We start from the raw sequence: 15,783 nt of genomic DNA, 5'->3' as shown, positions 1-15,783 counted from the left end.
TGTGCGTGCTCCTAGGTGGCACCCTAGCCCTTTTCCATTACTGATACCATCTCCCAGAGACTGGGACCTCTGAGAGATGGAACCGTAGTCTGCGGGAGGGAATTTCACAGATTCTCTAGTACGACCCTGTCAAAATAGTGCCTCAGAAGAAGCTCTCCGAGGTAAACTTGTTATAGGATTAACATAACAATAAAAAATTTTAAAAAAAATGCATCAAACAAGACAGATCTGAGACGACCCAAAAGCCCATAATTTCTGATTCTGTGTATGCATTTTAAATGAATCGAAGTAATTGTTGAGTATTCAAAGAGATCCATGGTGGAAGATGACTTATTTTTAAATAATTTTGTTCTCTGTTTAGGATATTATAAATGCTTGTAGGCCACAGTAAAAAGCGTTCCAATACAACCACCTTGCTTATTTGTGAATATATCTACACCCAACACTTGCATTATTTTTTAGGAAAACAACCTACTCTTTGAGTTCTTGTATGGTGCCTTGGAGAATAAAGGGCCAGTAAGTGAGTACACGCATGGGAGCGGAGGATACGGGACCACCCAGCAGGGCTTCTATCCCCAGAGAAAGCAGGAAGAAGGGCAGAGTCCACCTTGCTGAAGAAGGTCCGCACATGGGCACCATACCTCTTCTGAGGACTTTAGAAATGCCACATAAGTTTGCAGGACTTGTGACCTGGAGCCGATGCTTTGGCCAAGTATTTTTAATTCTTCCTCTAGCCATTTAGCTTTAGAAGAAAGCAATGCCACTTCATCAGGTTCAAATTCATTTTTCTCTGTCATAAGTTTTGCAGCTGCTTCTAATTCATGTGCTGTCTCCTATGAAAGCAAAGCACAGTGGGTCAGAAGCTGACAGGGGAATCATGAACATTCACATTTCATTACCTTCTGTTCATCCATCTATTACAATTATTAATTGAACTTGTACCAGAACTCTCCTCAATGAAAAAAAGGCATAACTTTCAAAACTTAAAAAAAAAAGTAATCTTAAAATGAAAACCATCTCAAATTATTCTCTCACTCTACAAGCTCTGCTTTTCATTTGGAGCATTCTATTTTTGTGTGTGTGTGTGTGTGTGTGTGTGTGTCACAAAGAGAAGAAAGGCTGTTTGGTATGAAAAGTTATAAAACAAAATGGCAGAAATGTTTTGAGTAATTCATTTAATAATTATACATGAGGATTGCTTTTTGAAATTTAATAATTTAATAATTTAATAATTTGGGAAATTTAATAATAGCTCTAGCAAATTCTTAAACTAATTTATAATTTATATATATATATATTATAATAATACAAGAGATGGCAAGTTTATAGAAATTGTTTACTCCTTGTTTAATTTATAAAAAATGACATGTCACTTATGTAGTCTTACTTAAATCTCTATCTAGAAAGGTTTTTGAACAAGGGTAGGGGAAATGTTATATATGAAATCTAAGTAGCCCACGGGGTTGCTCTTCTGGGTCTTCTTTTGAGTGTACTTCCTGGCAGGTAAAATCTCACGGAGAACGGATAAGCCAGTATGGTAGGCATTACATCTGCAATTGCCACAGAAAGAGTCATGTAAAATTTTATGTGAGACTGAACTAGGAATCAAGCAAAAATGAAAGAAAAAAGCTTCACTGTCATTTGCAGCAAGAAGGAATTGCTTCCCTGCTTGTATTTAATATGCTTCCCAAGTACTCCACTGAATGAAGCTAATTTTCATTTCCAAGTGTTGCTTCCAGATAGCACTCTGGGTAGGAGGAGCAGGGGAGTTTCTCCCTGTGCCATGTCCTCCCTCCTTCTACAATTCTTAAAATATAATAGTGAAATTGAATTCAGACATATGTTTTATTTTAAACATTTGAAATAATGAGTTAAAAAATTCCATTTAAAAACATCGGTGTGTCTGTGAGTCATCGGTGTGTCTCCTCCCAAACATGAAGGAGGTCTTCTGGCTGAGAACCGATGGAATAACAAGGCCATTGCCTACTGACTTGGGTGAGCTGGGAGAGCTGCTAGACTCACCTTTCTAAACATCTGCTGGGCCGGCTGGGACTCAGTGCAGAGGTGGAGCTACTAGCAGGAATATTTGAACCTAAGTCCCAGGGGGGAAGGGGTGAGGAGGAGCCAGAGAAGGTGCCGGGAAGAGGAGGGTATTTTCTGTCCCTGAACGCTGGGCTTGCAGCAAGATTGTGTTTTTTATTTGCTTCCTGGAATCCTGCATTAATGCATATTGCTTCTGGGAATTTTCTCTCGTAACTTACTCTAGCAGAAAATCACAAATAGTCTTAGAGAAACACTCTCCCTGCGTCCTGTGGCATCCCAAAAGGAGTTGCTAACATCTCCCAGGCAAGGAAAAGGGGCCAGATGAGTGTTTAATACCAGGTTACAAAGTTTCAGTGAACTCAAACACCCTAATAAATGCACATATAAGTATAAATAATTTAGATACACATAATAGAAGTTTCAAGTCATTATTTACCACAATATTAATTAATTAATTTATTTTTTTTAAAGATTTTATTTATTTATTTGACACAGAGAGACACAGCGAGAGAGGGAACACAAGCAGGGGGAGTGGGAGAGGGAGAAGCAGGCTTCCCGCCGAGCAGGGAGCCCGATGTGGGACCTGATCCCAGGACCCCGGGATCATGACCTGAGCCGAAGGCAGACGCCCAACGACTGAGCCACCCAGGCGCCCTACCACAATATTAATTTAGAATTGCAACCCTCAGGAGAGCTAGCATTAAGTTTTATAGCCACTGAATATAAAGAAAAGAAGTCATATTTACAAAATCATAACCACAATAATAATTCCTATTTAATTTACCTTAGCTTCCATATCTAGTTCCAAGTATTTACTCAAAATCTTCCCTGATTCAGAAAGGCTGGAACCGACATCCATTGCACTGGAAAGTACTGGACTGATTTTCTGAATTGACATTTCCACCTTTAGCAATAAAGAATGTATTGCAGTCTTAGTAATATGTATTTGCATACATGTCTGCATACGTATAGAAAAGATAAATACTACTCTCTCTATTCCCATTGTACTTTAAATGGATATACCAATTTCCATCTAAAAATAGTTTTGAATATTTTAGAATGTCATGTTAAAATTAATAATGTTGCTCTTCATATGAGGTAATGCTACTGACCCACCACATACCCAGGGTATATGTTTAAAGACATATATTTATTAACAGACATATATTTTATTAACAGCAATGAGATATAAACAATCATCCACATCTTCTAAGAACTTATCACTTATATTACCTAGAAAAGATAATGCACTTGCTAACACATCAGCAGAGATGAATTTATCTGATTAATTAACTCATAATCATCCACTGTAAGTTGAAGGGGGCCCACTAAAGGCACATCTTGAAGTAAAGGTCCAAAGCCTGGGTATTAAATCACCCTGGAGGTTGCTACATTTAGGAGCCCTGGGGCAGTACCAAACCCTGTACATGTGACTGTAAAACACAGGGGCCCGCGTGGGCCATGTAATTGATGAATGTGGGGGACTATGATTTGATTTTTAGGACACACGAATCAATGAGAAAGTAATCTTTAAAGGGTTCTATAACATCCAAGTTACATTCTTCATCTTCTGGCTCTCACCAGGGCCCATACCTCCCACAGACAAGTTGGCTCTGAATTGGCAGTAAGACAAGGAGCAACAGTTGTCTGAGTTCCTACTGTGTTGTCCACCACCACCAAATTAGCTTGAGTCTCAAGCTCCAGGGAATGTGGCTCTGCAGCTGCTGCCATATTTGGGTTCTCCCTGGACCCAGGCATCGGAACAAGTCTCAGATTCCCAAGTTTCGGGATCAATAACAGGTGGGAGGGCAATGTGGATAGAGGCGTGGTTATTTAATGTCCTCTCCCGTGAAGTCTACTAATTCGACTTGTTTAAGTCAGGCACATGAGTCCACTGTATCAGATGAAGACATCGTTGAAAATCTGAGACCCAGCGGGGGCATCAAGGCTCATTAGCATTAATGTCCCTGAGCTAGTTTTCACTGTACATCCCAGCTACAGATAAGCAATTTTTTATTTAGCCAAACAGCAGCTGCCTGGTTTTATTCCTCTTTGAAAACAGGAAATAAATTTCTCCTGTACCGAGTCATTGTATCCACTCTGCAGAAAAAGGATTTTCACATGTATGTTTTTATTTGGAATGACCACGTCCTTTGTGCTGACCTCCTTCAATAAAGTATGATAATGACAACTTTTCCCTGGAAATCCCTAACGCATCACTTTTGGTATTTATGTGCCGTCCTCATGTTGTATGATACCATGTTAACTGAAATGTGTGCATATTGGAACCAGGCACGGGCCCACATAAAACAAGGACACAGTCCCAATATGCACACGGTTCAGTTCTATGCAAAGCAAGAACTACATTTGTGTGTACGTGTTCAGGGCTGGCTGGTGTGGCGGGGAGGATTACGCAGCAAGTTTCAGCAACCTGGGAGAGGAATGGTTGCTGAGCAATAGTGAACTATAACTCTATGCTGCTCAATGATAAAACCCAATGTGGAACCTAAGGGAAGCCAAAGGAGATGTGCCACTATCCTCCCACCATGCCCCACGCTGCAGGTGCAGTACGCAGTATCACCTTGTCTAGTATCACCAAGGAAGGAGCTGCATCTAAGTAGTAGCCAATGGAGGGCACATTTAAGAGACTACCTTCTTGAGGTGGCCCTCCACCGAGGCAGTTAATTGCTGTTTCTTAAGAGCAAATTCTTTGTGCGCTGAACACTGTTGGGTCAGTTGGTCCACTCGCCTCTCAACGCATCCCATCATCTCGTGGACTCCAGTTACCCGAGAGCTGAATGGAACAAGTCAGCTGTTAGTTCACCCCGCCCTGATAGGGAAGCCCCAGGAACAGGGAACATTCAAAGTGGGTCTGCTCTTTCATGATAGGGATGAGTTGATAAAAGTTATCAAGCTTCAGGCTTTAGGATAACAGAAGTTAAGTAACATTAAATTATGTTCCCTTGTTTAAATCAGTCAGTCCTGCAGGAAAAGATGAGTTATGGGTTTTTGCAAAATGGTCTAGTCTTTTTTTCTAAAGGTTTACTTTTTAATATTTCTCTAAGATACTTTGAGAACCCTATGGCAAAAAGCACAGTATGTTTGCCAAGAGTTTTTCCTGGGGGTGTGATTCAAAAGCTTCATTTATCTAAAGATGCTCTTTGAATAGAAATGGGGATCAGCCAATTAACAAACCATTTACTAATCCAATAGGGTAAAATATTTATGTAACACTAAGTTCCTTGTTCTCAATGATGATGACGGATGCTCAAGGCTATATTCATTAAGTGAAAACCAAGTTATCACCAACAATTAGGAATCTAATGTACTTGTTCATAAAAAAAGAGACTGAGTCTCACATTGTCATTTTTCACCTCTCATGAGAAAGAGAAAAGTGACATGAAAGCTCATAAAACGCACATGCCTTTAGAACAACAAATGACCTTAGAGTCAGATCCCATTTGCTCTGGTCTAAAGATAAATTAGCAAGTTTCCTATCCATGTCCAACGTAAGCCCACCAGCCATGCAAGACAATGAAGGGAGGTTGCTGGTGGAATGAGCACCTTTTAATTTGTCCACCTACCCCTAAGACAGAGCCTCTCCTACTACATAAGAAATTGAAGCCTTCAATTTTGTGTCAGTCATTTCCTTCAAATACTAATAAACATTAATGTGATAACTCTGAAATTTAATTACCCAAAGTTAAAAAAGATCTTGGAGTGAGGTACAGATTTCAATAATTTTACCTCAAATAATTAATTTATGACTCTGTAAAAACGAATTTAATTAGTAATGAAATGAGGGCAAGATCTCATATGAGTGAGAGGTAAAGTAACTTCACAGGAATGACAATAAAGCTGCCAAAGGGGTGAGAGTTCATCAGGCAGCTTGAGAATCTTGTCGGATGTGTGTCTGTGGGTACCACTGGGGCCCCAGAGACGTTTAACTGGGGAGAGAAAATGAAACCACTGTGAGGAATCTTACTCCTGACAATAATGTTCCACAGATGCTACCCTTACAGCAATTAGTTTTGCATTTTAATAGCTCAGGGACGGTGAAAAGTATAATCAAGAAATCAGGAGGGTTTTACAGAAATAATTCTAGTGATACTTAAGTCCACAAATTTTGTAAATAAAAGCAGTGTATTGGTAATACCAATCGTATTTTGGTTAGGTTTTAGACTTTGGGACATGATATACTAAAAAAGCACTTAAAAGCCCAGTTGTCCTATGTATTATAAGTTCCAAGTTCTCTGTAGAATATGCAAATCTGGAATGAGAAAGACCAGTAACAAAGAAAAGTGAAGTAGCTGCAATGTGGAAAGAAGATACAGAGAACAGTTAGTGAAAGTAAACATTTTCTAAAAACAATGAGTGCTACTGTGGCAAGGCAGCATTTTTAATGTTTTAAATAGTCTCTTTTCTAATTCTCATTACTATCCTATCATCTGGGTGTAATTGTTATCTCCATTTTGTAGATGAGCAAACTGAGGAACGAAAGGCTCAGTAACTTGCCCAGGTCACCATTATTAAGTGGCAGAGCCAGGATTTGAACCTGTTCATCTGATCTCAGAGTCCACACTCTTGACACATGATGGGATGGGAAGGTATTCGTCCTCTAAGATTTCACCTTCACTCGAGTTGACTGTTAATGGAAACAGGATTAGCCTGACTGGCATGTTCTTTTGAAATTGGCCGGCTTCTCCAAAGCAATATCTGCCTGTAGTTTGCGAAGTGACCACTAGAGGGACACTTGTCCAACTTCATGTTTTAAAGGAACCTTCCAGCAGAGAACAGAAATGGGGAAACAAAACCGGATCAAGCATTCCTTTTGTGAAAATATTGCTCTTTAGCAACTTACAATTTTAATTTAGATGAATCACAACCAAGCAAATGCAATCTCTCTGTGTCTTTGGAAGGACGACTCCTTTTCAATTTTTCAGTGACCTAGGAGGTTGCGTCTCATTTTGTGGTGATTTTTGCCTTATCATATATATCTATTGCATTGTAAATTCTGTTTTTTTTTTAAGGGGGGCTGGAGGGGCAGAGGGAGAGGGAGAAAGAGAATAATGGAGCCCGATGCAGGGCTCAATCTCACAACCCTGAGATCATGACCCCAGCCGAAATCAAGAGTCGGGTGCTTAAAACCCTGAGCCATGCAAGTGCCCCACATTGTAAATTCTTTAAGGGAAAGGACAACATTCTTTTCATCCATATATCCTCTGTAGCCCTGAGCATATAGACTTGTTAGTGGATCAATGCATATTTTCAAATTAAATACACTTTAATCAAAATTTAAGGGAAGAGAAGATATAGATTTAAGAAGAACATATGCACAGAGTTACTGTATAAAAATGTCACTAATGAAGTCTTCAATTGTTTTTAAACAATGATGACTTTGCCCTTTGCCCACTTACAGAAGTTTTAAACTATCCAAAGACTGACGAATTTCTTCTTGGACGTTTGGCATTTATCATTAGGTTGAGTGGGACCTCCTCTATTTAAAGCCTCAGAGGGGCCCACTGAATCGCCTTGTTTGGCTGTGTGTTACTGCCTGTCCAGGGTACGCTCTACTCTTACTTGTAACTTAGACCCCTTCCTCAGTACAAGGAGTTCTGAATTATCTTGCTTACCCTAGCCAGCTCTGGTTTTCTTTCCCCAGTGTCAGCTAGATCATCTGTCTGATCAGGCAGTAATCTCTTCCCTCTCCCTTATTCCCAATGGGCATGTATCTGTCACACCTCTAACCCCAGGGCCACTCCCTCCCTCCCACAGTTCTTTCTTACTAAAAAACCTAATGTGCACATTACAACCAACTCTGATTCCATCAGTTTCAGTTAGGAACATTAAACACTGATTCCAGACTTTTCTTTTGAACATTCCAGAACATTTTAAAACATGTATAGCATGCATATTGGCAATTTTCTCAGAGCCTGAAAAGCAGATGGTTTGATCAAAGGAAAAATATGACCTCACTCTCTGCCAGCAATTCTTACATGAACTGAAAATAAATTACTAGAATTCCATCAGTCACTCAGGAATGAGTCTTATTCCTTCCCAGGTATATTAACTGGATGATAGGGCAAGAACAGAGGGCAGATAATAGAACTTGATTGGACGAAGTACCCTGTCATTTCGTTCTGACTCTGAAGCCACCTGCTCATGTACGGCCTCACTGGGTGGGAGAGGGGTTAACAATGGACTTCTGGGTCTAACAGTCTGTGGGTCTACAACTTGCATTGTATATACTGATTGATCTTTGGGTTTTCTCTATACAAATGGATTAGATGGTGCCTGTCTGTGGCATGGACATGAAGTACACCAGATTATTCCTGATGCTGACTTTGACTTTTCCAAGCACCACAGATACTCAGAAATGACAGACTGTGAGGGCTTCTTCAGACATTTGTTAGACATTCCATCATGGGAGCATTTTCTCCCCTACTCACTGAGCCAGTAGAGGAGAGGGAAGGGGGAAGAAAAATGCTTGACTTTTTTTTCTAAAGAGCAGAGACATATTGACTCCTGGCTCAAAAATAGACGGTTCTATTTGTTGAACGGAAGCAGTTGCCCCATCTCTGCATCTGTTGCAAATTGGGGCTGGGGGAGGGGAGCCAATCCCAATGTTAATGTGTTCTAATGATTCTTTCTGGAGAATGGCAAGTTGCTTTCAAACCTTTCATAAATTACTATTGGCAGCCCATCTGGATTAGGAGCTGAACCAGATGGTAAGCACTTGACAGCTTACTCTCTCATCCGAAGGAATCAGCTGATCATAGCTTTCTTTTTGTCTGTGAACAAATTATACTCTGAAAATGGAAAAAAATTTTTTTTTTCCTTATCTTTAGCTTGCTGCTTATTTTGATAGGGACCCAAACAGTGTCCCTTCATGTTTATGATCTTTATTTTGGAGGAAATAACGGCTACTGTCTAGTTTTCATCCCTACTTTGAAAAAAAAGTGCCACTCATACTGTAGAAGTGGAATGTATGTTTTTACCATTTTTTTTTCTCTGACTTAAGTTAGTCATGTTGCGAATGCCTCACTACCAAAAAGTAGTAAGTGGGGCTGAAGCTACAGATCTCCTGCGTTCTGGTCCAGATGCATGACAAGCTCCACTCCCAGTAGGACACAGCAAAAGATGTCCTGCGCGAAGGGTACCATAGCTAGGATTCTACCTGAAATCAGTAACAGGGAGGGCATTCTCCCTCCTTGTAAAAGGTTGGAAAACGCTATCTCCAGCTGGTGCTGGGGCCAAGAAATCAGACACATCAGGGCAGTCGGAACCCCGCCCCACCTCCTGCTGTATCTCTGAGAGCCACAGCTTCTCCATGGGTGACCCTGACCAGACAATACAATCTGGACGGAAGACAAACGGAGTTCAGGGGGAAGTCACTGCAAAGCCATTAAGGAGGAAGAGCTAAGAACGGAGAACAAAGCAGAGAAAATAAGCAAAGAACAAGCACCTCCCACTCCAGATGAGAGTACAATCTAAAATTTCAAAACACACGAGGAATATAAATCCTAACAAAAGACAACTCAACAATTGAGAGATAAATGTACTCTGTCTGAAACAAAAGCCAAGTAGAGCAATCTGAAAATGACCTTAACATAAATACACCTGAGATCATTAGAAAGACAAAAAACCAACACCCATAATTAAAGAACAAGAAGCTCTGAAACAAAAACAGTTTGAAATAAAACAAAAGTAGCTATAAAAAAATGAGTTAGAAATCTCAGAAATGAAATCAATGTGGTTATAAAAACTAGAAAAAAAAAAAATCAAAGGGAAAACCAGTGGGAGGGATTCCCTGAGGCCACAGAGTAAAGGCTGACAGAATGACAAGTCCGGAAGGCAGTTCTGAGTTCTGAAGGGCAGACCCAGAGGCTCCAACTTCTCTACCAGGAGTTAAAGGAGAAGAGAAAAGAGAGAACAATGGAAAATCAATATTTAAAGAGATAATCCCTGAAAATTTTCCATGATTGATGACAGAAATCCTCAGAAAAAAAGGGACATAGCAAGAACTAAACAGACCAATATTCTCATTTAAGATAATTTGGAAAATATGAAATTACATTTTAATGTAGTTCCTTCCAAAAAGTTTTTCTCTTTGCAGTCCTTTTCTCTCTCCAAAGTTAGAATGATGCTATCTACGCAATTTGGATCCTGACATTATATGGCAAGGATACTCTGTCTTCAAATAAACCTCAAAAACACTTTCCATATTGGCTTAGAACATTCTACAATGTGCGTGCCCTGAAACTATTCAAATGTTTCCCTATTTTCTGGGACTATTTAGGGGGTTTTCAGGTTTGCACTATTATAAACAGCACTGTGATGAACATTTTATTTGTAAAAAGCCTCACTCACTTCTCTCTCTTGCTCTTTTGTTTTTTTTGTTTTTTGTTTTTTCCCTCTCTAATCTGAGAGAACTTTTCTAGAGCATCCAGTGTATAGATTTCTGCCCCTTTAGTCAGCCTTCCTCTCTAGACTCTGCAGCTTCAGATCTTCTTACTCTGGGATGCTTGCTACTTCACATCACATCTTCAACATCATCAACGAATATATTCATATTGTAGTGAGGGACTCCTAGATATTTTACAAGAACCTAATCTAATTATGCCTAGATTTAAGGGAAAGTGTGAACTTTGCATGTTTTCCATACTAACAGTTTCAAAATTATAAAAGCCTACACAATGTTACCAGGCCCAGATTGCAGTTAGGACATTTACTCAACCTCTAAAAAGAACAACTTAATATACACTTGAAAATATTTGGAAAGTGGCTGAGTAAGTCCTTAAATGCTTGGCAGAACTCCTCTAAAATGCAACCATAGATAACTGTATCAGGCAAAGGAAATTTCTGTTTTTGTTTCTTTGTTTTGTTGGAGGGTGGGGATTGTTTTTGTTTTCCCCTTAGGATCTTTTAAAAATATTTTTACTATGGTAAAAGCTTTCTTTTTAAAATCATACCAGCACCATAACATTTCAAATCAAGCCACCTAGTTTGTAAATACTAAGATAGGGAACATAAAAAAAGGCTTCCTACATGGTTGACCTTGAAGGCTGATCTCAAAACAAGGTCATGAGCTGGAAGAGGAGGCGACAGCTGTTACGAGTCAAACAACTAAGTAATGATTCAGAACACCACAGAATGAAAAGTGACTCCATGAGACAGAGCTGACCAATACAAAGGAATTTAGAAAGCACTGAATGGTGGACATTGATTCTGCTCATCTTGGCTAGATGTAGAGCCTTCATCCATCTTAGATTATCAAATTCAATAATGAATCAACTTCAGCAATTCGTAAGTCCTTCACTTGACCTATCCTGATCACGGAAGCTAGAGATTGTGTCTCCCTCCCAAAAAATTGCAGGGAAGGGGAGACTTGAGTGAAACTCACAGAGTACATTTTAAGCATGCCAGAATAAAAAAAAAAGAATCCATGTGACCAGGCTCCTTGTTATCGATTAAAGTGGAGTGAAAGGAATAGACAGAGAGCTAGCCAGCTAACATAGTGGTTCAGGCCTGCATTCCAGGACTCACTTTGCCTCTTACTACCATGTGACAGGTAGCAGGGAAAGTTATTGAACCTCTCTGTGCCCTAGCTTCCTCGTCTGCAAAACAGAGGCAATGATAATAGTAGTACCCATAGCACAGAGCAGTTTTCAGGACTAAATTTTTTAATGTATATAAAGCACACAAGTGTTTGCAGTTGTTGCCAATGAGTGTTGGAATAGTCTAACTTTCACCTGCTATGATCTTGTCTTCTGCTCCTCTCTCCTACCACCGTCTTCTCCAGCCACACTGCACTGCCTTCTGTTACATCTTTGCTGTTGTTCTGCTAGGTCCACTCATCTCCCAGCTGTGTGTGGTAGCTCCTTCTCCTTGAAGAATCTTTACCTGACTACAACATCCCCATGGTCCCCTCCCCACAGTGACTCTCTATCCCACCTCACCTTTATAGTACTCATTGCTGTGCAAGAGTATCTCATTTCCTGATTTAGCTGTTGGTTGGCTGTTTCTTCCTACTAGAATATAAACAGCATGAGGGCAGACGTTTCCCCTACTGCATTAGATGCATGGGAGCACCTGATTTATAAAAGATGCTCAATAATGTTTTTGGAATACATAAATGAATAAATGAATAAACCATGTTCTGTCTAAAGTTCGTTCCATTCACCATATCAAACAACAGAAGTAGTGGTAGCCAACATAAATGAAAATTGTGAAAAGAGAATACAAAACCCCAATTAACTCTTGTTTTTATTTCTTTAGAAAATATAAATATATGAAGATTAACATTAAGTAGGTAATAAGTGTTAGATCAAAACAAACAATACTAAAGTTAAACCACAACAAACTATCAGTCAGGATGAGGTTCATAAGCTTAAATTCACCACAATGAGGTAGAATGAAAACTGGTAAGTCTCTTCTGCAAAGATCGAGATTGAGTCAACACTGAAGCAAGTTTACTTGTAAATCTTAAGTTAATTTTAGCAAACAAGAAAAGGCGAATGGATATTGCACAAGATGGTCTTGTATGTTTTTTAGTTCTGCATTGTTAGCTACACAGAGAGAAATGAGGAGATCCCTTGATTTTGTCCAATTATGGAAAACTTCACCCTCATACAAGGTCTCCAACTAGGACTTCCAATCACCACAGCCTCCTGTGGCTTAAGGAATGCAGAATTCTGCTTGGTAGCAGACCCCCTTTGGCCTGTCTTTAGACATGCTGCTCAAAGACGATGCCAAGTGAAGCTCTGGAAGAGGTGAGGGGGACCAGAAGCCAGGAACTTTAACTTCAGTGTAAGTCTAAGTTTGACCATTATCAGATGCAGTAACTTGCATCATTACTAAATGCAAATGAACGTACAAAGATGTCTTTAAAATTAAAGTTTAGTTACGTTAGATGACAGATATTATACTTTGAAAAGATAATAAATTATTTAGCAATGATTCAGAATTATCACCCGATTATAGGGAGAAAATAGAAAAGCAAGGAAACATGTCAACAACCATTATTTATTTTGTGAGGCTGCTCCAACTTCAAAGGTGTTTGATTCCAGGATAGAAAAACAGTGTGGATCTGTTCCTAATAAGGCAATAGTTACAGAAAAGTAACAATAAAGGTCTCAGATTTTTACTGGAAGCATCGTCTCAGATAAATGTGAACTCTGAAGTCCTATTTTGTTGACTAACAGGAAAAAAAAGTTAGATCTAAAGGTCTCTGAAATTCCTATCTGCCCTAATACTAAATTTTGCCTTTTATTACCTTAAAATAAATGCTTGCCTCTCCTATTTCAAATATAACCTTCCCCAGTTCGTGAAAATGAATATAATGTGGTGCTGCTGACTCTATTGTGATTATTTGAAACAACCATGTGACTCTTCGTATTTTGCTTTTAAAGCTCTTTGTAGAGAAGGTTAAAAAAAAAAAGTGAACCAATTGCTAAGACTAGTGGTTTCATTCGATTAAAAAAAAAAAAACCCTCCATCTTACAGATGAGGAAAGGGTTTCAGAAAAGTTAAGTTTAAAAGTCATGGCATTGTTGGTTCTAAGAATGCATGAAATAGAACTCCTTTGATACTAAATCTTATGTTTCTTATCCATACCAGTTTTCAAATGTCTGATAATGGAGACTTTAGTCTTTTGTGTCCTCGAAGTGTGGCTGACATTCAGAAACCTAGGATGCCATGCGATGTTCAAGGACATGTACTTTTCTCTGCTGAAATTGGCAGTATGTTTATTCCCATTGCCAATGTTCTAAATTCTACCTTCACTCCAGCAGTGTCAGCAACTTGAAATCTCCTTCTTAGGTTCTGCTTCCTTCCTATGATGGTGACCCACACCATTGAACAGATGAATCATTAGATGAGGAAAGGAAGCAAGTCTCAAATGTAAGGCATGGGACTGAGGTCCGTAGCTATGTGTGGCTTTAGTTTGCTACCGAGATGCAAATGCATTTCAATTCAGTTTTTAATGGATTTCTATTCTACGTCTACCTTTTGAATCAAAAACGTCCTTTGCCAGGTAACAATTTCACTTTACCTTCAGTTCCTCCTGCAAAATGGAAAAATAGTATTGATTTGTAAAATACTGTGACATCTCAGGGCAACCAAACACCTTGGAACTACTATGAAAGCTTGTATATCTAAGATGTTGACAGAAACCATATTGATAATAATTACTATTTTTTTAATCTAGTTACCTAACAATTTTAATTCAAGTTTCTTGAAACAGTCCCTAACTATTGCTTCTTCTATTAAGACTCAGTCTGCAGCCTGAAGAAAAGAATTGTAGATGCCCTTTCAAAAAAAAAAATAATATATATATAGCATATATATAACATATATATTATATATGTATAAATTAAGACTACAAAGAATAAAGAAGGAGAAAAGAATGAGACTAGCCAAGTAAATAAACATGTTGACCATGACAAAGTGCATGGCTAAAAGCAGTCACTAAAGCCTTGAAAACAGAATGCAATATAAAATATAAGCACTTCCCTTTTATATTTGAGTATTGAAGATGAAACATCACTAATTAGAGCAAGTTTAAGGGTAATAAATTTTGACCAGTTTAAGGGTAATAAATTGTGACCAGCTTTCCAACTCCAGGAGCTAAGCATTAACACCGAATAGGGAACTTTAGTTTCTGGCCAGAAGCAGGGACTAGATTTACCCTCATGCCTGAAATGACTAGAAGAATAGACAATGGATGTGAAACAATATTTCTCAGACACTGAACAACAGGTAGCCCGGGATGGTGATCCCTGAGAGAAGGGAAGCAAATGAGATATGCCTTATGATTACATCAGTTTATTGCCTGAGAGGGAATTTCCAGACCAAAGCTCAGGGAGGTGGAACCCAAAGAGAGCCCGGAGGTCTTGCTGAGTTGAGGAGACAGGGCTCACACTTTGGGAGGCCAAGGAACCTGGAATTTCTGGGGCAGCATACCAGAGACAGATTTCCAAAGATCTAGGGAAGGGTCTTGGGCTGCCTCCTGCCTCCTAATGCATTTTTACCCATGCATTAAAGGAAACTGCCCAAGCCAGGGAAAAGTACAAGTAAAGAGCAGCCTAAACGGAGTATCTGTGCTTTGAGACTCACTTGCAAAACCGACATGGAACGACATGGGACCATTCCCCAAATTCCAACTGGAGACCTCACCAACTTAATCCAATCACCACGACTCAGATCAGTGTCTGACATGTACCCTGAGTCCAGGCACCCTACAGGATAGCTTCTTTTTTTTTTTTTTTTAAGATTTTATTTATTTATTTGACAGAGACACAGCAAGAGAGGGAACACAAGCAGAGGGGAGTGGGAGAGGGAGAAGCAGGCTTCCCGCCAAGCAGGGAGCCCAATGTGGGGCTCGATCCCAGGACCCTGGGATCAAGACCTGAGCCGAAGGAAGACGCTTAATGACTGAGCCACCCAGGTGCCCCATACAGGATAGCTTCTGCATGGTGCAAGACACATATACATTCTGGAAGACTGGACCTTTAAGCAGGGGAGAGGAGAAAGGAGTGTGCCCACACTTTGGGGCCAGATATGGGTGTGCTGGGGCTCCTGGAGCAGAGCCAACACACCATTACCTGGTGTATGGCTTGGAGGGAAAGTAAAGAAACTTAGTAGCTATAGTTGTTAGTTTTCAAAAGGGGAGAATCATTTTCCCTTCTCATAGCTTCAGCTGTTTGGCTCCTGTTGGAAGACCCTGGATTATTTCTGATC

At 39.6% G+C, this 15,783-nt stretch overlaps 1 protein-coding gene across 2 annotated transcripts in view; it reads right to left on the bottom strand.

The window, feature by feature from the left end:
* CCDC141 (coiled-coil domain containing 141) overlaps positions 1 to 15,783 on the bottom strand; it is a 219,990-nt gene that overhangs the window by 81,722 nt on the left and 122,485 nt on the right. For both annotated transcript variants that reach the window (XM_032407144.1, XM_032407134.1), the window contains exons 10-12: positions 4,696 to 4,837; positions 2,828 to 2,947; positions 642 to 833 (exon numbers count right to left, since the gene is read on the bottom strand). In XM_032407144.1, the coding sequence (XP_032263035.1) occupies positions 642 to 833; positions 2,828 to 2,947; positions 4,696 to 4,837 (454 nt within the window). The remainder of the gene's footprint in view (positions 1 to 641; positions 834 to 2,827; positions 2,948 to 4,695; positions 4,838 to 15,783) is intronic.

The sequence above is a fragment of the Phoca vitulina genome, unplaced genomic scaffold (assembly GCF_004348235.1).
Source record: "Phoca vitulina isolate PV1807 unplaced genomic scaffold, GSC_HSeal_1.0 scaffold1, whole genome shotgun sequence".
NCBI classification, from domain to species: Eukaryota; Metazoa; Chordata; class Mammalia; order Carnivora; family Phocidae; genus Phoca; species Phoca vitulina.
Note: the sequence above shows the minus strand (reverse complement) of the source record. Positions and strands in the feature narration are given on the sequence as shown.